This window comes from Colias croceus, chromosome 20 (assembly GCF_905220415.1).
Source record: "Colias croceus chromosome 20, ilColCroc2.1".
Taxonomy (NCBI): domain Eukaryota; kingdom Metazoa; phylum Arthropoda; class Insecta; order Lepidoptera; family Pieridae; genus Colias; species Colias croceus.
In genome coordinates this window covers 463,824-487,306 of record NC_059556.1, presented here as the reverse complement: position 1 = coordinate 487,306, position 23,483 = coordinate 463,824, and the positions used below count along the sequence as shown (strand labels likewise).

Genomic DNA, 23,483 nt, shown 5'->3' with positions numbered 1-23,483 from the left:
CCTTTTTAAAGCATTTCTGCATATTTAAGTCATTTTGGCAATTTATGACAATTATGCCCTTGTTCTACCGAAGGTGCGATATGAACACTGTATTTTCTAATAAAATAAAACATGTAAAAGTACATTTCTCAGTTATATACTTAACCGTTTTAGTAGATTTTTGTTAAACAACGTGTGGAATTAATTTTCATAAAAAAAACCGTTTAATATCGGCAGCACCGAAAATCATTAATTACAAAATATTTGATTTTACGCGAGCTTTTAATCAAGTTCACTGTTGTGTAAGAATTTTTAATCAAGCGTTAAAAATGACGTCATTTATAACGCACCGGCATGCAGCCGGCGCCACAGGGCGAGCTATAATACAGACAAAGATTGACGGTGTAGTTTATAAAAGATGCAAAAACTCTTATCGATTTCAGATTGCATTTTAGGTATTAAAAAAACTGTAACTTCCTAATGTGAGCAAAACTTTCAGATGCTACACATTGTAGACATTTGAAAGTTTTGCACGCAATTACAAGTAAATCTTCCTAAATTACAAAAGAAAAATGAAAAAGATAAAGATTTAGATTTAGTGATAAAGATTTTAATTCAAAAATTATTTTGTACAACATTTAATATATTTTGTTCGTTCGCGTTCAACGCGTTCAATGAAAATAAATACATTATTACACAGTTATATCACCAAATTCAATTTTACTTTTTTAATTTATCTTAGATTATTCTATTAAAAAAAGAAGTTTAAAATAACAGGAGACCTAACGCAGGTCTCAAGTGAAGATTTCCCGTTCACGTGAAGGTAACTAGGTTAGTCCTAATTGACAGACAGATAGTTATATCACCAAATTCAATTTTACTTTTTTAATTAATCTAAGATTATTCTATTAAAAAAAAGAAGTTTAAAATAACAGGAGACCTAACGCAGGTCTCAAGTGAAGATTTCCCGTTCACGTGAAGGTAACTAGGTTAGTCCTAATTGACAGACAGATAGTTATATCACCAAATTCAATTTTACTTTTTTAATTAATCTAAGATTATTCTATTAAAAAAAAGAAGTTTAAAATAACAGGAGACCTAACGTAGGTCTCAAGTGAAGATTTCCCGTTCACGTGAAGCTAACTAGGTTATCCCTAATTGACAGCACTTCATCGAAGCCGGATTTAATTGTGGTAATTGTATAGTCGCAGACACCGGCAGCCATTTAATTCCTTTTTCAAAACCGATACGCTATAGATAATACAATATTTGTAGGTAAAGGATATTATAACAATTTTATGTGCATGCCCGTGAAAGGCTTATTTTAATTCATAAAGTAGTACACAATAATAACTGGAACTACAGATTGGTAAAAATAATAAAATAGATTTTTGTCGTGTTGTCGCGTAAATAACATAATCTTGTTGTGTTGTGTTGAAATCGCAATCAAATCAATATTCATCACGGGCTGATTTTTCAATCCTTGGTTAAAACTTATTCATCGAATAACGTATTAAACTACCATTTCAAAAATGTATTCTAATCTATGATTCGTATTATTGTTCGTGTTTGACAGTTTTCAGGTGACATTTAAAATGTTCGTGTATAAGTATATTAAGAAGAGCTGGAACGTCAACACATTTACACATTGCACATGTTAGGCCGGGAGATACTGACACAAAATTTCGGGTCATTTGTAACAGGATGGCGGTCTAGAGGGGTCTTACTTATCCGACGAGTGTGACTTACGCCCACGCGACTAGTCCGCCGGTACCAGCGTTCTGACCATCATTTTTCTTCTTGTCATTGCGTAATAAGACCTCTGTAGAACCGCCATTCTGTTACAAATGACCCGAAATTTTGTGTCAGTATCTCCCGGCCTATGTATGTGTCATATTTTGCAATTGTTTATAAATACAGGGTGATGTAATTGGTGTAGTACGAATATCTAAAAATCTATGAAGAATTTTGTGATACAGTAAATGGAAGAATTATATACTATTTTACAGTATTTAATAAAATCATTTAATTTTTTGTTAATTTTCATTAGAAATGTCAATTTTTCTCACCAAGGTGGAAATTTGGATGATAAGGATCTTGTTAGAAAAATATAAATTTTGACTAAAATCGGCATTTTTTTTTTCAAAAATCAAATTACTAATTAATAATCAGAGTTATCACCATTTACATTAATTTACAAACGATATCGGTTGTTCTTACTTAAAATTGAATACCAATGTCTTATTGCGGTATGTGTTCTTTGGAAGTGTTCGTAAAGTTGTTGATCCGTAATTAAATTTTGTGGAAAATCTTTTAGAGCGCTTAGTTGTGACATATCCTAAGCATATTCAATAGAATTAAAAGCCGAGCGAATATGCAAGCCAGTCTAAAACTTGAATATTTTGGTCTCGAAGAGCGGCCGTTCCCTGTCATGTCGTATGCGAAGGGACATTATCATTCATGCGTAAGAATTTCTGGTCCATTTTTACTTTGTATGAGACAATACTTTTTAATTTACTACTTTAATTTACTACCTCCTCGTGTTTTTATACTACCTTTGTAACCAACAAATGCGCTGGGTTCATGCGCCAAAGTAGACTCCTGATCCGGACCCACATTATGATATTCCCGTGATGATATAGATGTACCTCCTGAGGATGCCACAGATGGCTAACTATCTCAAGCGTTTCTCCGGCTCGTGTTCTTCGTGGATCCGGATGAAAACCTAACCGGAATCATTGGTAAATAACAGCAAAGGCGTCAACTTGCACCACATATGCTAAACGCTCTCATCAATTACTGAAAACTAGCTTCATCGGTCACATAAACACAGTACATAAGCTAAGATAGTAAAATCAGTGGTTGGGGTGGCTGTTCGCCTAAAAAATAGAACCGAATCCTATTGAAACTGTCCTGGCTTGTCAACTAGCTAACTAGTTTTCTAGCTTAGAAACGAATCTAGTTTTGTCTACACGAAGCCAGAAGCTTGCTAGCTGACTGACACTAGCTTGCTATCATAGCATAAAAAACTAGCTTTTTGTATCTCGGACATAAGGGAAAAGCATTCCTAAGAATAGATAATATTTTCTCAAAACAAATATTTTTTGGTGTCTTTGAATTTAAAGCGACAGTTACGTGTGATTGACGTGCGGTGCTTGTCCTTATTAATCTATTTGGAGATTAGAATAAAATGTCATCAGAAGGAATTGGTTCCGGCAAAACTTTAACAGGACAATCTCGTGAAATAGTGTACAATGTTTTTAACTATTTCATGCATCATAATAAAAAAAGTGATGGTGGATATCCTCTAATGAAGGATTTGTATGGTTTGACATCAGAGGCGACTGGTGTTTCTCAGAGAAGTGTTCAAAAAAATGAAACTAGAGTCGCATTTATTTTTGAACATACTGTAAGTGAAATTGCATAAGTGTGAGTACTGTGAACATGCCAGCTTTCCTTAATTGACCTGTAATACTTTATTGGACGGATAAATTGTAACCAAGGTTTGAAAAATCATATTTCAATCATATAGAATTTTCATAAATCCCTACTTAAATCATATTTTTTATTAATTTCAATTCTATACCTCTTTACTTCCTACTACTTGCTACTTTCTACTTTATAAACAGATTTATTAGTCACCAAGCGGTAGAGTCAGAACGGCCTAGCCGTGTTTTCCAAACTTATATTGTCAGCCCAGACAACACAGCGTTTAGTTGTCACTCATCCTCACCTTATAGCCATGCTCTTAGCCTTCAGATGGTGCCATCTCTGGTTCATCTCATCCAGCCGCCGCTGCAGCATGACAGCATCTTCCTGCGACGACAGCGAGCCGAGCAGCCGCCGCCCTGTACCCGTGAGCGAGGCGTACACATCTCGATGCGTTTCTATCTCTGATTGCAGGTCCTGGAAGTAAGTTTTTAAGGTTATTTATTGTATACAATAGAGGAAATATACTATGTGATAATTAATGTAATATTAGAGCCTTCATGTGTCGAGTATCGTGTGGAAAGGACGATTTGCTTATAAACGTTTTGTGGATATTATACATATATAGGTACGGTTTTGACTGACTCTTGCATAAAATTTAAATAAAAACGTTATTGCTTCGACTGAAAATTTATTAAATTAACACATATAAGTAGTCAATAAACGCTACGTCGATCCTCTTCATCTTTAAAACGTTTAGTAAGTAAAATAATTAGGTAGGTAATTTACTTTTTTTCCCTACAGTAATAGGATGAGAGATTATTATAACGGAACAGATTATTAATTAAAAAAAAAGACTCTTTAGCAGTTTATAAACGCGATTTATTATCATCAAAACCAGACGTTCTAGAAAATCTTGTTTAATCCTTCAGCTTTACATTTTCATAATAATTCTAAGAATAAAAATCCACGTTTCTTCAAGATCGTTCAAACTTCAAATAATATATTCGAGACATTGTTTGAAGATGTTTATAACGAGAACGCAATATATAAGAGCAAATACAGTGTAATGGAGATGCACTTTCTTTGATATATTTAGTACTTATCACTTTTATAATAATGGTTTGATTATTTTTATTTGGTTTAGCATTTCACTGTAGATGTGGCCACATATTGCTTAAGGTTTTTTTTTGCAAGTTAGCCTTTTAACTGACTTAAAAAACGGAAAAGGAACTCAATACATCAGACTTTTGGGTTTGTTACATCAGAACTTTCGACTGGATGAATAGATATTGATGATTCATCTGTCATTTGAAAGCTTGTCCCGTTGATTCTTCCAATTTTCTATTCGAGTTGCATTTTAGACAATATATTAAAATTATGTCTGTTAACCTACGCTGGTATAAATCCATAATTACTAGGATATTTATAAAAATATTAAAAAATAAAACAATATATTTGCGAGGTCTGAACATTATTAAGTTATTTCAAAGTGCTTTTGAGTATTAAACGTGAAGTAAAGTGCGGTAAGCTACGGACTCAGGTAGTTGAGTATAAGATAGCATTCAGTTTTGACACACCTGCGACCGACCATAGATTAAGGCATAAATAATAATAAATATGATAAATGTGTTTGAATTGCAAATTTTTTAAATGATGTTAATATTTATGTTGTTGAAGAATGATTAAAAGCTAGTTATTATTACGTGGATTTTATTTACATACTAAATTGCATTTACAATAATACAAATATTTTATGTTATCCAGGAATCATGAGATTTCGACTAATGAAACAATTGTTGAGTATCTATTTTTTTGTAATATCTATCACAAACAATCTTATTATTATTAAGTACTAGTTATTTGTACTTTTTTTACAAAATATGTTCGGGTCATATTTTAATGGATAACAACAGCAGCAGTTGTTGCAATTATATTTAAATTTATTCACTCATAGCAATTTTAAATATAAGTGTGTGAATAAAATGAATAAACTGAATAAAGAAGCAAATTCCAATTCTTCAAGCAAGCCAATAAACTATCCTATAAAACGTCTATACCACAACATTATAAAATGCGTCAACTACATTGTCGCATCTGCAACATAGTCTTTGTATTACGATAAAAATATACAGGTGGGTAATAAACCTTAAGGGCACTCCGACAAGATGAATGGTGTGTCGGTTCTGCGTTGATATACTATGGCTTATTACGCACTGATTTACGGGAACAATTACTTTTATAGAAGCCCAAGGCGATAATACTTCATAACTTGTTTAATAAGTGCGCTTATTTGTAATGATACTTAAGAATATTGCTGAGAATGATATATTGTGCAGTAGTTACTCTGTTTTATGGCCTCCTTGTCTTAATCATCATTACTTATTGAATGGGTAATAATTATTGCTATTTGGTTTTCCATCCGCGGATTATCTCGCGTTATCAAAGGAAACTTAGCTAGTTTTTGTTTCTGTGGTGTTTTCTGGGATTAAACTGCAATTTTCAACTAATTCGGTGCAATGATTTAGGCGTGAAGAAGAGATAAAATATACATTTTTATATATATTGAAGACATAAACAATAGACTATAGAATATATAAGAAGTCTATCATAAAGATAATAATGAAACAGAATTACAGTGCGATGCCTTTATCAGACTACCATAAATTATTATACAGATCAAGAGAAAGCTACCGACTGAGCAAAACCAAGATACGAATTATGAGAAGGGTTTTACGATTGAGGTCGTATTTATTATATTGCCTAAATAGATTATATGCCACACATCGTTCTTCACTTGTTAACACAGAAAAATATAGGCTAAATATTTCGCTACTATTGTTATAGGGATATATCGCGATCAAAATCGTAATATTATAAAGCGATCAAAATAGTACACAAATTCGTGCTTCTTGCAGTTCCTGATAAGTATCCATATAAAAATACTTACATATTGAATAATTTTTGAGTTAAAATAAAGTAAAAACGTAAAACAAATCAATGTTTTGTAAAGTTTTTGTCACCACCTACTTTGTATAAATGAAAATAAATGACTTAGCTGTTATATACTTGAAGTTATCCTTTACTAAGCCTAGCCGTAAAGCAAATAACTTTGCTCCTTAACTTGATCCCACGGAATAACCCAACAAATTTATGTTTGGGATTCTTTCTCTACATCTTTTACGCATTTCTCATAGTATAAAACTTTTTATCGTTGCAATAAGACACACGTAGGTATTTATTATTTTTGCATCGTGTATAGGTACGTAAATTTTTAACAATTTAGAACTTAGGAAAAGAAAACTATGATACGTCAAAAGCGAGAATGGAACTCGGTCTCTTATAAAAAGTTGTTTCAGAAAATCGACGACTGATTTGAGATTTGTCGTGAATTATGCTTGGTTAATTGTAATAAAATGCTTATGGAGTTTTCAAGAGCATTTTTAGTTTGCCTTTTGATTATTGTAAGACTTTATATTAGTCTTAACACATTTCGTAGTTATGGTGTATTAGTTGCAATGGCAAAAAATTGACTTTTATACCAGACTAACTGAGTTCCGCGGTTGTACCCGCAGTGCTCCGCTCCTGTTAGTCTTAGCGAGATGATATATAGCCTATAGCCTTCCTCGATGAATGGGCTCTCTAACACCGAAAGAATTTTTCAAATTGGACCAGTAGTTTCCGAGATTAGCGCATTCAAACAAACAAACTCTTCAGCTTTACAGTAATATTAGTATAGATAACCATAATACCCAAAAATTACATTTACTAGCAAATTACAACAAATATCTTCATACAAGCTCTACCAACTCAATATTGAAGCTCCACTCCCAACAAAGCAATATTAATTGCACAAGTATCAGGTCGAATGGAATTATTCATTCATTCACAATTCATCTGATGGAAAACAGCGCAATCGGCCGCGAAAACTTTAAACAATGGGCACTAATTAAAAATACAATTGTAAGGCCCGTTTGTTCGTTGAGGGTAGTTTTGACTTTTGCGTTTTTTCTTTAGAAGTATTACCGTTACGACATAGTATGATTTTCTATTGCGGTGTATTTAGCCTTAGTATTTAGCTGTGCAAGAAAATTAATATGGCTTAATAGTTTTTTTACTTTATTATGATATGATAATTATTTCTTTCTGTTTTTATTCTGGCTAACCTGCGAACATTATTATATTATACAAGCGGTCCGCCTCGGCTCCGCCTACTATTATTATAAAAAAAAGAATTAACGAAATCGGTTCGGCCGTTCACGAGTTTTCCGCTTACCAACACATTTAGCAATTCATTTTTACTATATAGATTTTCATAGACTTATTTAGAATGTATTTACAAAACCTTTACCAAATAGCGTGTAATACCCTTAACAATTATGTTGGTTTAATTAAAAACTTGTAACCGCTCCAACAGTAATCTGTTAGGCCTTTAAAGTTTGCGTGAAATGGTATCGCGAGGCTTCTTCAAATTTATTACCTCTACATTTTAGGCTCGCTTTGAAAATAGACCTATTTTAACAGAACCTAGGCTTAAAACTGTCCACCAGTGGGATTTTATAACTGTCAGAACCGATATCGTAGGTAGAAAAGGAAAAAATGTCAATGTGGCTTTGTATTGGTGATTATGAATATATCCAATACAAACATACAAAAAAATATATTATTAATCAACTAGCTGAGATACGCGGTTTCACCCGCGTGGCTCCGTCTTGTTGGTCTTTTAGCGTAATGATATACAGGGTGTTCCACTGTTGGTATACTAAGCTCAAAGGAGGTTATAGTTTTGCATACGCTGAGTATGAAAAATAATAAATATAAGACGCATTTTTTTTCAAATAGATGAATTCTTAAATCTCTATGTGTGTAAAGCATTGCTCAGGCATAGCACCATAAACCGTCTGTAATAGACGTATAGGCCAACGACGATGTGTACACCCATAACAAGCGAGCTGCCCAACTTTGCCACCAGCACGTGACCTATCGTTTAAGATTATGTTTTCATAGACAAAACGCTCACATTAGAGAAGCGGTATATGCCGGCTGCGTACGTAATTTTTTGGACGTAATTTTTTTGTCAAAGTATTTTTTACGTGATCAGTGTATGCAAAACTATAAGTTCCTTCGCGCTTAGTATACCAATAGTGGGATAATTTTTCAAATCGGACCAGCAGTTCTTGAGATTAGCGCGTTCAAACAAACAAACATCAAACTCTTCAGATTTATAATATTAGAATAGATTTAAAAAAAATGGAACTTAATAGCTATATGTTTGTAAATTGGAATTGCTCTTCCACTATCAATCGAACGAATTGGAACGGAAAACCGTCAACTATACGGAGTTTATTTTTCAATATGACATCAAACCCAAAACCAGCAAGCTATCCAAAGCTATAAACGAAAAGTTTAACTACCCTTTTATTACTCTATACGCGTATATAACGTTTTATGATCGTCATAAGATGCAACGGATTTAAATACTTCGAACTTTTCAATAAATACCCACTGAGAATTCGGAGAAATACAAACTAAATCGTTTCAATAACTCTACACATATGCACAAACTGAAGAAAATATAAAATAATTAAATAATCGTGAAAGAAGTCCTAAGGTTCGCTTTTTCTCTACTTTTTCCTGGTATCTTAAGATCTCTAATCAAACACTACTACAGATGACTATTATTTTTAAAGTAAAATAATATAACCTAGATATCAGTTTAAAGAATGTCGAGAATTAATTCGGTTTCAACAAATTCTCGAAATTTTTATCCGATTCCATGATTAAGTTAAGATATGCATCTCGTTTAAACCAGTTAAAAATTCACAACCCAAATTGAAACAATGTAATAAAATTAAAACAACGGCAGCTAAAATTACCACAGCAGTATGCCTCAACTCAAACAAAGACGGGGGTATGAATTATGCAAATCAGAATCCTATGACGGTAGCACAAGGAGTTGAAAATTAATCGTACATTTGTCAAACGTGAGCCGTGCAGTGAATACCAAATGAACCGGTTTCGGCCGGATTAAACTGGATCCAACTGAATTACGCCGGTTTCGGCCGGACAAGATGGCCGCCGTGTCATTTCTTTGATAAGGCACGTGAGTGAGGTAAAAATGCTAATCGAGTTCGGTGGCTGCTTGATTATTTCATTGGGATAACTTGGTTAGATCTGCAATTAGTTTTATGATACTCACCACCAGTTAAAAGAGGATAAAATTTTCCTCTTCTAACCGGTGGTACATAATATAAGAAGGTTACATAAATTAATAGTTATACTCTTTCATCCATTACCTTTTTAACATTAATGGAATAAAAATTGAATAAGTATATTATAGGAACATTTTTAAATATGCCAAAGATTTCGCCGTTAATGAATAGAAATAAAGTTGAAAAAATGCCTCTAAAACAGAAAGTACACTTGGAAAGGATGATAGTTCGTACCGCAGCAGCTAAATTTAAAATGTAAATATAAAATATCTCATCCTGTTAACAAATAGAAATGTTAACGGTACAAAATTACCAAAATCTGAGCTGCATATGCATATATGCAGCTAAAAAAAGAACAATAAATTGCGGTGCAACCCGCGCACAAGCGGATCAAGGCGGTAATACGGGCGTAGTAACCGGTTGTAACTGGATTTAGCCGGATCTAAGTGGATATAGTCGGGCCGGGCACCTGTGATAACGACCTGCGTCTTGTTCGTCTTGTTTCGATAAGCTGGCTTTGCGGTTCACTCGAATTTATATCGGAGTTTGGCCAACTTATTGGTACCGCTGAAGATTTGGAAAGATTTATTGACAGCCGTGTGTATACTGGCTTTTGCGACTCTGTTTCACTTTTAAACCCTTCTATATATTAGGGGAAGAGAAATGGTTGTTACTTTTAGCAGTAAATATTTGGTATTTGTCCTATAAGTTGTGAGCAACAAAGAATATATCAGAAACTTCAGAATGACATTCCTTATTGTTCCTTTAAATTACCTCATTTTTAATATAATAGTTATTATTATTTTGTATCTAAATATTATGACATGAAGTGATTTAAACTAAGTGTACCTTTCCTTTGGTTTTAATTAAACATAACATGTATGTATCACTCCCAATCTACTTGAAATAAATTCTAATTTAGTTTGTTGCCTGAATATTATACTAAGCATAATAATTGTAGTAGATATCTAGTTACAGTACACTAAGTACTATGTAGTTAGGTTGAATGAACGCTATCTTTTGTCATGTTAATTCAAACAATAGTAATAATAGGTAGTGAGGTTAGGCTTATTAGCTCTATTGTTGCTATTTCAGGATTTACGTTTTATCTAAACTACTTCTCATCATACATTGTTTTTGCTCTTTTGCACTATTAACAATTGTATTCACAGCTTTACTATTAACCGGGGTCCAAGATTGAACACAATGTCGATCAGATTTTTAAAAGTTAATGTCCTGCATGAATCGCGGACATTCATCACTAACTATATCACTAAAGTCTTCGATATCTGTTACTATTATAGTTTCATGAAAGGTACATAAATAAAAGCCAGTGTGTTAATAGAAGACAACGAGTAGACTCGTCCTCAATAACTATCCCTATACTTAACCGTTAAATCATATTTATAAATTAGTTGATTTGTTTTTAAGAACATCATCATCATTATCAGCATAATGTGCAAAACAATTTAAACAATTTCCTTCTTTTCCTTGAAAACGTATTCCACAAACAACACAGTCATGAGTCACTTCAAGAACATGTTATTGAAGGTAAAATAAAGCCAAGTTAAATCGATTCTCGAACAAATAATAAAAAGCGGGTATTTTCGAATTTGTCGCTTTCCACACGAGCGCTCAGCCCATCCATCTAAGTCTAGATTACTGTGAAATGCTGAGAACATTCTCAGTTTGACTGATAGGTGATTATCTTTCCTTTCTTACTGGAATTCAATCCATACTGGCACTAGAAAATACACTTGAAGCAGTTGATGTTCTTACAATTGTAGGATAGCATTTAGAGAACATACTAAATATAATGAGTTTTTAAAGTACATAATAATGTCATTCTAAATTCTGTTTAAAATTTATTCAGGCTTATTATTGTCAGCAATATCCAAGCAAAAACTATATAAAAGTGCTAAAGTTTTCAAGAACGGAAATAGCTACACAAAACGGAACACTAAAGAGATAATTTTAATACAAAAAATAGCTTCAGGAGAATCCCCAGATGAACCAACCGAGTTGTTTATTAAATGAAGGCCCAGAGGCGACTGACGGCAGACAATTTGATAGATTTAATCCTATCACTGGCTGTGATACAGTCTAGCCTCTGTGCCTAGGTACTCTGTACAGTGTACAGTCGGCAGCCAAAATTGAGCTAATCATTCGAAGGGGATTACTAGCATGTGTTATTAGGTGTTCATTTGATTAGAGTGGTGCGTGATGGTCGATTAGTTGAGGTGTGATAGAAATTAATGCCAATTTATGGTAAGTATTTTATTATTTTAATTCATACAATAGCTATAAGTGTAATTGTCGTGAAGTTGCTAAAATTAACGCCAACTTTTTACATTTCATGTACCTAATAACTTTATGACAGTGGCACAGAATTAAGTATACTGTCCCACTATCATAAAGAGTGTTAAGTATAGAATAAAATGTAACATTTTGGCCCCGAAATTAATTTCCCGACCATACTGTAACCGAAAAGTTCTTTTAAAAAGCGGGCGAAATCAGAAACATTCGCTATTTCTAAATAAACAGTATTAAGTTGTTTTCACAATGTTTTAAAAATGGTTTTAAAGCGAATTAGGTCAAGTATCGTTTCAATTAAACTTTAAAAGCGAAGCTGGAAAATATCAAGTGTTTCCTGTTCGAGTTTTAACGAATATTATGGTTTTGGAATTGAGGGTAGGACTTAAAAATTCAATTTTACATTTAATTCGACTATTTTCGATGTAAATTTCATTTAATTTCAAAAATGATGACTGCAAATGAACGTAGCTAATTTATCATTGTTTGATTTTTATTTTTGCACGCCTCATAAGCGAAGCGTTGAGGTGGGTACTACTGTCACTTCGCGCAAAACATCTGGATTTTTCAAACTTAAAATGTCTTTATGTATCATACATAACACTTGTAAGATAATACATACACACACATATTAAGAAAAAACTTTATTTTTAACATTCATGATATTTTTGATGTCATTTTTGTTATTTAAACTAGTTAAAAAACAGTTTAAAAAAGTTCTGTCTTGGACGTCCGTGTGTCTGTATGTGCGGAGGATTTTCTTGTTAACACGATAGCGACCGAAATACTTTACTAATCGAGTCTTTTTTTTCTCATACGCTTGAGTATGCTCAGGAATAGAACCCTTTCATTTTTCAGGGTCTGATTCGATGTGGTTTAATTGTTATTAAATAAACAAAAAAAAATATCGACTGTTCTCCATAATTTTAGTATATCTATATATATATTCTTTATTTTTTATATATTTTTTTATATTTATAGTGTACTCAAAATTCACCATTATAAACTCGATTCTTTACACTATAAGCCAAGGTTTAAAAAAATAAGTTGGTAGTCAGTCCCTTAAACCAGCGCAGTTTCACATCTAGGTGGGGCCACAAGAAAAATAGCTCAATTATTACGGTACCGCTTTCTTTACTTTTCCAACTGTTTTATTTTATTTCTTTTTTATATTTATAGTGTACTCTTTATAAATAATCAATTTTATTGTAAAGGATGAGATTATGAGGCGTGCACTTTTGGATTTTCCAAACTATTTTAAACATTTATTGTTGCTGAAATAATGACATTTTCACACAATAAATGTATTTCTTTAATTAACTTGATTCCCTGTATGTGCAACTTTCAATGCTTAGTAGACGAAGACGTAGAATAGCTTTGGTTAACAAGTCATCGGGTACCTATTTCAGGAGTTGAATGATAAAAATAATCAATTTATTTCTAAGTTGTTTAGTGAGCACATTCAGAACTTCTGGAGTCATAGTGTAATACATTTTATTTGGAAGAAATCCTCTATAGCATTATACTTATTTCTCGTACAACAATAAAATTATCATTCTTTTATTCTCTCTCATTTTCATTTGAAACAAAGGTTATATTGTGAAAAATTTTAGAATAATACCTAATAGTAACATCTGAAAATTCAACATCATTTATTATTAAAACAAGCAAAAAGGATTTAGGTTAACTCTAAATAAAATTAAAATGAATTATCTGCTGGGTCCACTGCGATAGGATGGAATCGCATGATATTGTCATCATAAGTTTTAAATATGGCGACCGTTTTGCATAAAATTCAACGGGATAATATTGCTGATAAAAGCAGCATTTCATATGTGCGTTTACTGATATCAATGTACTAATACTGTGCATGCGGAAATGTTTTGTTTTTCCATTATTTGTAGCAACATATCATATAAAAGGCATCATTAACACATAGGAATAATTTAACCACTTTACAATTAAGCTTTTTGAATTGCATACAGCTTTTTAACAACAATATCTAATAATTACAGTAGTTGATCTCTCTCTTATTTTTAAACACTTACCTTTTCGAAATGTCGAAATTCGGCCAGCAGAACAAAACTAATATGTATGTATCTTGCATCCTCACACGGCCTGGTCCTGACGCGGTATCCAGGTCGCGTATGATAATATCTATAACCCGCATACTCCGAACTATTGAGGTCCACTTTCAGCGCCCCCCTGAACCTGTAGTCACCCCCACAGCCGTAACACAGTCCTTTCGTGATAAACTTCTCCCAGGTTTGCTTGGCCGTCCCCAAATGTCTCCGGGGACGGCCAGGCCATGTCCCTGCCGCTTTGTCGACCCTGGACCCTCGGGGGGTCCTTTGCAGCTTCCACTCCTCGCTGGGTCTATCAGCTGTGGGCTTCCATCTCCACTTTGAGATCACTTATTCAGATTACTGGCGGTTTACTAATTGTATCTTGCACCACGCAATGGCGTCCTTTTATCGTTTGAGTTCGTTTTCATTGCCTGTGTCAGACTATGAGAGATGTGTCAATGGATGTGCTGCCTTTGATTATTTCTTGTAATCGATATGAATTGAAAGTATAAGAAGATACCGGAATAAGTAGCGATATTGCATATATTTTGGAACCTATGCTATTTTCTTCGAACAGATTAATGAAATGTCGTTATAATAATAATAATAAATAATAAATAATAAATCATTTATTTGTTTTATCAAAGTGTAGTACAATAAAATTGATTACAGTAAGAATTGCGTATAAAAATAATGGGCACGTAATAAAGATACCCTAGTCCCCACACTAGGATACCCTGTGTTGTGGGAAACTAGTCTCTTCCGATGTTACATAAATATATTTTGATTTTACAAAATTAAGACTATTATTTATTGCAGTGTAAGAAGTACAAAGAAACAAAAAATAAAATACTTAACAAACTCCAGTGTATGAGTGTGTGTGTGTGTGTGTGTGTGTGTGTGTGTGTGTGTGTGTGAGTGTGTGTGTGTGTGTGTGTGTGTGTGTGTTTTAATTTTCACTAACAAGCAAAGCTTCAGTTTCAGTATAATTTAAGTTGAGTAAAAGTTGCTCTAATTTCTTTTTAAAAATATATATTGATGAATTTATGATATTTACATTTAATCTTTTAATAAACTTATTGTAGAGGAAAGGGCCCCTATAACTATAAAAACGTTTGACAAAATGGGTATTACATTTCGGAAGCGTGAAATTGACTCGTCTTGGGGCTCTTGATATTGGTGTAAAGGTTTGCTTTGACATTTTGTGAAACTTTTGAGCGGTAGCCAGGATGTAAAGTTGACGGACTGACAGGACTTTTGCGTCGGTGTATAGTGCAGTAGTAGCGTACCGAAAAGGTTTCTTGTAAGCAACTTTGAGTATTGCCCGTTGAGCGCGCTCAATTTTAAGCATCAGGGTGAGACCACCGCCTCCCCAGACTGAAATGCAATAAGAAATAATGGATTCGCAGAGTGCTTTGTAAACTAGTTTTATTGTATGGGCATCGGCAACTGAACGTAATTTTTTAAATATGTGTATAAGCTTTCTAATCCTGGAGGACAGTGTGTTTATCTGAGGTTCCCAGGAAAGTTTGGAATCAATAATGACTCCTAAATATTTGATTTCGTTAACTTCTACAATTGATGGACATACACAAAAAGAAGAGTTTGTACACGAATGGATTCGAAGATCTAGCGGCGAAGGTGGGACAGAGCGACTCGTTATACTGAAGCTAATGAATTTAGTTTTGTCAATATTCAAGGTTAAAAGGTTGTCCTGTAACCAAGAAGCGACAGTGAAAAGACCATTTTGTGCTACAGCTTTTACTTCATTCCAAGAGTCAGAATAAAATACGAGAGCTGTGTCATCTGCAAAAGAGAATAAATTAGTATAAAGAAGGGAAATGGAGCAAAGATCGTTCATGTACATTAAAAATAATGTAGGAGCGAGCACGCTGCCTTGAGGTAAGCCATATGGGATGTTCATTAGAGTGCTATGTTGATTATTTATGCATACTCTTTGACGACGATCAGTAAGGTAAGAAGTGAACCATTGCAGAGCGATGCCTCGAACTCCGTACAGTTCCATCTTACGTAAAAGAATGGGCCGCGAGACAGTATCGAAAGCTTTCGCCAGATCCAGGAATACCGCGATGCATTTCTGTCCCGAGTCTAATTTGTTGCTAATGCAATCAACAAGGGAGGAAACCGCACCATCAGTAGACCTGTTCTGGCGAAAGCCAAATTGGTTGCAAGCAAGTAACGATTCTTTTTCCAGATAGGAAAGAAGTCTTTTTTTAATGACTTTTTCCAAAATTTTGGATAGCGTCGGCAGAAGAGATATGGGTCGATAATTAGAGAACATTAATTTGCAACCAGATTTATGAATTGGGATGACATTTGCAATTTTCCAGTCATCTGGGAATGTACCCGTAGTAATACTGAGATTACATAAGTAAGTAATCGGGGCACCAAGGCAGGTTTTTGACATTATAATCATTTTACTAGGAATGTTATCCCATCCACAGCTGGCAGAGGGTTTGAGGCTACTAATTAAATTGGCAATTTCGAGTTCGTCGGTCGGTGTTATGAAAAAAGATTTTGTAAAATTTGGTATAGATAATTTATCGGCAAGAAGATTCTCAGAGGTATTGAGTTTTTGTAGTGTTTTATTTGCAAGATTTTTACCTATGCTAGTAAAATACTCATTAGTGTTATATAGTGACTCGTCGATAGAGTCAGAACATTTTAATAAATCATCAGAATTAGAGTTGGGCGAGTTTAAGCAACATATATTTTTAACAGTCGACCATAAGCGCTTTGAATTGCCTTTATTTTTCTTTAAATTCTCACTATCATGAAGGTTTTTAAGATTTTGAAGAATATTATTACAATAGTTACGGTAACGTATGTATTTTTCTTGCAGTACGACATCCTTAGGGCGCTTCCTAGCAATATTGTGGAGACGATCTCTTCGTCTAACGCAACGAAGTAGACCTGGTGTAATCCATTGTTTTCTAATGGCTTTAGAATTTGGAATAGTACAACAGCTTGTATTGTTTTCGATCGCTGTGTGAAGTGGATTAACAAAAGCTGCCACTGCTTCATTGATGTTGTCGATGCTGTATAAGAATTTCCAGTCTATATTTTGTACATCATTGCGAAGATTATCAAAATGGATTTTTTTATATTTCTGTGAAGGAGGGGATGGTTCAGAATTTTTGAAAGTAACACCCACTAAAACAGCGTCATGGTCAGAAACTGATGAAGGACAAACAGCAACCCGGCAAGAGTATTGGCTTTTTATTTGAGCATGGTCTAAGCAACTGTCACCCCGTGTCGGCAGATTATGACCTGAAGTTATTCCATAGTAAGCCAAGAGATCAAGATATTTATGGACTCTGGTATCAGAACTGGAGTTTCTTATATCGATATTGAGATCCCCAACAATAAATATGGACTTGTTTTGGTACGATATGATCAACCGTTCCAGTGATATTAAAAACTCGTCAATATTGTGAACAGACGGGGATCTATATATCGACACAATGACCATGTTGCTATTCAAAACGGTAACCGTGCAGTTGGCATCAGTAAACGAAGGTTCGTGATTCTCAACTTGTAAGCTCGATTTGAACAACAGAACAATGCCATCACTTTTATTTAAGAAATTGTTTGATTTAAATTTATAATATAAGTTATATAGTATTTATATATAAGTTATATTGTTTAAACTTTAAATACTATGATATATATTGTAATTGATATATATTGTATTGTAAATTATGTAAATATCATCAAAAATAAGCTATCGGTAGTTAAGATATACAGTTAGCCATTTTTTTTATTATATTTTATGCTACGCGTGAAGCCGGGTCACTAGGTACTTAAAAAATATAATTAACAACCATAATCCTATTTCACCAACCACAATGATTCTCAAGAAGCTTTCCAATTAGTTTCCCGCCAAAATCTCTGTCTATTAATTATGAGGAAATCTTATCCGAGAGTTTTGGCGGAAACTGTGCGTCATCTTAGCCCTTTGTAAAGGGCTATCGGAGTCCTATTAATCAAATACTGTTGTGATTAATTAGGAAATCGGTAATTAGCGGGATCCGAGATACAAGATGAATAATTGTAGGCCTTGGAGATACTGCTATTCTATTAGATGATGGGCAATTAATTATCTTCCCATATCAAACACGTTTGAAGGAAATAAAGATTTGGTATTTATTGTACCAGTAACACACATTACATGATAAAGATAATACCTATCTTAAAACTACAAAAAAGGTTTAATTCCTTTCTCCTAATTTCATATAATCCATTTCAGTGCCATTTAACGATAAGAAGCGACTATGAAGTAAATTTTCGTTTACTTTAATAAAAAGACTTATGCAAGAGCGAAGAATGAAACGTTATAAAGAATATTTTTTTGGTTTTGACGCAAATCAGATCTACATAGTTATGAACATTATGCGTACCTTAGTTTTTGTTAGTCGTAAGTGCCTGTATAATCATATTAGCTTTACGTCCGCGGCTTTGGCCTCTTTTTCAAAGAAAAAGCAATAATCCCGTTCCTATCTGATTTCCGAGATAAAATCTTAACTATGTCTTTTCTATATCGTGTCGCTGTAACAAATTTTATCCAAATCGGTTCATTAGACGATCATCGACTACATCGTGATGAGGAGACAGACAGATAGAGTTAATTTCACATTCTTAATATAAATTAAAAGTTTCCAAAGATCAAACAGAAGTGGCCTGCAACGCAACAGTGCGAGGGTCAGGCGCGACGTTTTGAGAGGATCTCGAACGGAGGGCTTCTTGTGTTTATGACGTCACATTATGTGTACACGTGTCGTGTTGTGACGTGATGCGTTAGTTTGAGATATTTTTTGTAGTTATCGAGGCTTTTCGTAGAAGATGAATATAGAGTAAATGGAACTTTGATTATGAATTAGGTAATTGTTTTCATTTTTCAGAGATTTACATGAGTTTGATGACCTGTGCAGTAAAGTTTACAATATATTTTTTTCATAGATGCCTAAATTGAAAAAGTTTTAGCAACGATTAATAAACATCCAAAATCTTTTTTACTTTTAAGTACTTTTAAATACCGCAACACAATAGCCATTTATGTTAAACACGTTGGTATACTTAAACCCTGAAACATTATCCCTCTTCGAAAAACCATGTACAACCACCAAACTATCATTTTAAAAGCCCGAACCCTGGTTTCCATTACGCCCAGCCAAATAGCCTCGTAACGTTTAAACGGAGAAAATTCAAGGAGCACTCCATTTAATATATATATTACTATTCTGCAAAAATAGAATTAAATCCTTGCTTCAAGTCTAGGATGGCAGAATGCATGGCGGTGCGCCAGCTCGCGACAATTATGGTTCCGCTGTCAAACTATTGTTACTAGGGCTAGCAAATGAGCGTTTCTGTGGTAATATTATTACTATATTAGTATATCTAGTTTTTATTAGTATGTAGTGGCGGGTTTTAAAATTAGAAAATATTAATTGAATATTATCATGTTTCTTTTTTCATAACGCAAGTAGATTTTTACAATGTAGATAAAAATGGTTTTATATTTGCGTGATAGTTGGACACGAACCTTTTTACTAATAATATTTTTTATTGTTGTAGGTATTTTATTTTGAATTTAACTAATACGATCCAAATTTGCTGCTATTCATAATCAAAATCTATAATTACACATTAAGACCACATCATATTTTATATTTCTTCTGATTGTTGGGTTGCCTGGTAGAGATCGCTACGTAGCGATAGGGCCGCCCTATGCTGTTTCTGTAGTCTTGTGTTTGTTATATGTATTCATGTATTTTCAATGTAATAAAGTATTTTCATTCATTCATTCATTCATAAGATGTAAGTTTTCAGATCATAGTGTCCTTGCATCATTCTACATTACACTTCTAGTAACAGAAACAAAAGCTTATAAAATAGTCGTTTCCCTGGCCCCGCTCTTCCGATTTGTATGCTTAACTGCAACTGTTAATTAAGTATCATTGAATTGTTTTTGTTACATTTCTCTTTGTTTCACTATTATATATTATACGTCTCATTTGTTACCCGACTGCGCCAGAACGAGTGTAATGTTTTTATATCGTTTTTGTTCCCTTCATTAACTTCTACTTAGGTTTATTTTGCCAAATGCATTTAGCATTGGGTGAAATGTGGTGGCACCATCTTCTTAAAGTAAGCTACTAAACTACTCTATATTTAAAATCAAAAAGATATTAGATTTCGCATTTAAATATAGAATATCTCAGTTTTGTTTAAATATATATACGATTCTACATTTTATAATATATTTATTATACCTAGTCGATGAGTCGTTGAAGTAAGACAACCACTTAATTAATTATCATCATTCTTATTTTCTACTAGCTGCGCTCCGCGGTTTCACCCGCGTGGCTCTGCTACTGTTGCAGTTGGTCTTAACAAGATGGTAATATAATATAGCCTTCCTCGATGAATGGCTATCTAACACTGAAAGAATTTTTCAAATCGGATCAGTAGTTCCTGAGATAAGCGCGTTCAAACAAACAAACTCTTCAGCTTTATAATAATAGTATAGATAGATCTTTCTATTAACCCTAATTTTCTTGAAAAAAACAGTATATCATATATTCCTAAACGAAATTCCACGACCGTCATTTTCTTAGCTTTTATACAATGTTTATGTCCAGATATTTGCGTAAGCCGACAAAATAAAACTGTAGGATGAACCCTAGTTAAGATAAAGGTCTTTTTATATATTCACATATGAACCCACCCATACGGAAGGGAAAGGAAATTTGATTTTCGCATAACAAATAATGTGCGTTCCGATAGAAATCCTACGAATATCGACTTAGTGACTTTAGTTTTCTATTTGTAAATAGAAATAAAAAAATATACCTACGTACATAAGTACATTAATAATAATTTGGTTAATTCTTATATTTTGATTTATTTAATCAATCTTATGACACAAAAAATTAACTACATAGTTATTAAATCAGAATAAAAGTATTTAAATCTCTAAGAACAACAACTTCCTCGATTTACGAATAAGTCGAAATCGTAGTCGAAACGTGCCCTTACATTTCTTTCGACTAGCGAAGAATATTAGTCAACAAACGGACGGAAATTAAGAAGTCCGCTCCGGACTCACAACTAATGGATTTTACGATGAAAATGTTTTCGAGTAGATTTCGCGGCAAATATGGCGCGAATCTAGATTGCTTTCTAGATTAAGACTTCTAACAGTCGACTGGCGACACTTTAAACTTGAAAATGAAGTTACAAATACAGGGCATGTTTAGGGCAATTAAATTATGTTTTATCAAAATATGGTATTAGGCTTATTTGGTTTGATTTTAAGCGGCTATTAGGTATACACCTGAAATAAATTATAAATTTATTTCGAAATACTTATGTTGTAGATATTGTTAAAAATTTAAATACGCATATGCTACAAGCCGCATAATAAAAGATCCAAATAACTATATTTTACTTCATTTTGATTTTACGAGTAAAGGAGAGCTTTCAAAATTACTATCACCTTCCTCACTTTATTCCATTTTACTATAAATTTGTTCAAAACTACAGAAAACTAAAAACGAATTCAAGACGGATTTTCTCAATTCATCGAACGACAATCCAAGATAAACTGAATGCAATAAAAGCCCGGCAATCCCAACAAATGTAACCGCAGTTTAACCATTAGTTTAACCAATTGATTGGGCCGAGATATCGCTGACTAGCGGGACGTAACCGTGGCAACTGAACCGTGGCTAGATTAACCGTCTCTTACATTAACCACTCGTTCTTATTGATGTTCCCACGGTTTTGTTTCTCTGTCCATTTGTAACGATAAAACTGGTGTTAGAATAATTGTAGTGTAATGTAGTAAAGAGGTTTAAAGAACTAGTGCGGTAGGAACAAAAACACTGGCAATGTGTATTATTTTCTTTTATAAAAAATCTTATAAATAAATGTATCGAAGTAGGATATCATAATAAAATGTTTAATTAAAAAAAAAATTGTTAGTACATGGAATATGTTGTATGCAAAGAGAATGTTTAAAATACATTTTAAGCAACGTTTCAATAGGTACCTATAATTACGGAAATTGGATCATAATTTGCGTTTACTTTATTTACGTTTTCGACCGGAGTTTAACCGATGGTTAACCAATCTAGCCCTAATTAAACACCAGACGTCTCCCTACAATTTACTGAATACCACGATTTTAATCCGCCATTTTTAGTTCAAACTTCGTTGGGAAATTAGAGGGCGACTTTGATCTTAAGTTTGTAATCATTTTTATTTTCAACCAGTCGTTTCTTAGAAAATGATTGCTTTTGCTACGTTTTTAGTTCTTCATTTTGTATTATCTTGTTAACCGACTTAAAAAAAGGAGGAAGTTATCAATTCGGTCGGTATGTTTTTTTTTAATTTTTATGTATGTACACTGATTGATTAATCTTTTCTTGTTCGATGCGGGATGGTGTCGAATTGGTCCCATAAAAATTTTATTGGGATAGGCCCAGTAGTTTTTATTTTACGAGCATTTTTGTCTGTATTTGTAAATGTTGCAAATATGCAAGTTTGAAGTCGGTTGTTTTTAACGCAGCTGCAGTTATCACTTGTTTGTTTAAAGTTTGAAGATATTGTACCTACACATTCCTAGTATACAAACGTTATGCTTTTAATACAATATCTCGAATATTGTTATCGTTATTTGTTAGTGAAAACAAAAAAATATATTTACCACGAGAAAGAAGATAACAATAGCATTCAAATGCTCTTTAAAATATCTCTCTTTATTGAACACGAGTGTAATATATTTAACTGTTATTATTAAACTTCAAACAACAAAAGTAAAATTATTCAATGACAATAAATTGAGTAACAAGTTATAACCAAGTTACAAAGTTTGCATGAACTGAACAGGCGATTCGAAATCTTTAAGAATTAAAACGTATAAACTTTGCCTTGAGATTCGAACATTTGTCGCTTCAACTTTATTGTCCTCTTTCTATTGAAATTAAGACTTTTACTGCGTGGACACATTATGTTTGAATAAATCACGTTTTAAATATACGTATTATTATACTTATTATTACATAGTATAAAACAAAGTCGCTTTCTCTGTCCTTATTTCCCTATGTACCTTTGTATGCTTAAATCTTTAAAACTACGCAACGGATTTTGATGCGTTTTTTTTAATAGATAGAGTGATTCAAGAGGAAGGTTTAAGTATATAATTTATTAGGTTTTAGGCGAAGCCGCGGGCGGTAAGCTAGTATTATTATAATAAGGAAAGATTTCATTGTTTCATTGTTTGTTTTTCAATTTGTTACGATTAACTCAAAAACTTGTTTTAATGTAGGTAAGTTTACGTCATGTAAAAAGGGCTTCTAAAACAACTGAACTAGGTCAAATAACATTTCTCGATTTCTATTCATCCAACTGTCTTCACAAAATAGAACGGTATACGAAAGTCATATCTCAAAATTGATTC

General features: G+C 33.2%; 1 protein-coding gene across 1 annotated transcript in view; it reads right to left on the bottom strand.

Moving 5' to 3' along the window:
- Positions 1–23,483, bottom strand: part of LOC123701008 (dystrophin-like) — a 335,833-nt gene that overhangs the window by 65,518 nt on the left and 246,832 nt on the right. Inside the window, exon 9 of the mRNA XM_045648414.1 lies at positions 3,713–3,885. Coding sequence (XP_045504370.1) covers positions 3,713–3,885 — 173 coding nt within the window. The remainder of the gene's footprint in view (positions 1–3,712; positions 3,886–23,483) is intronic.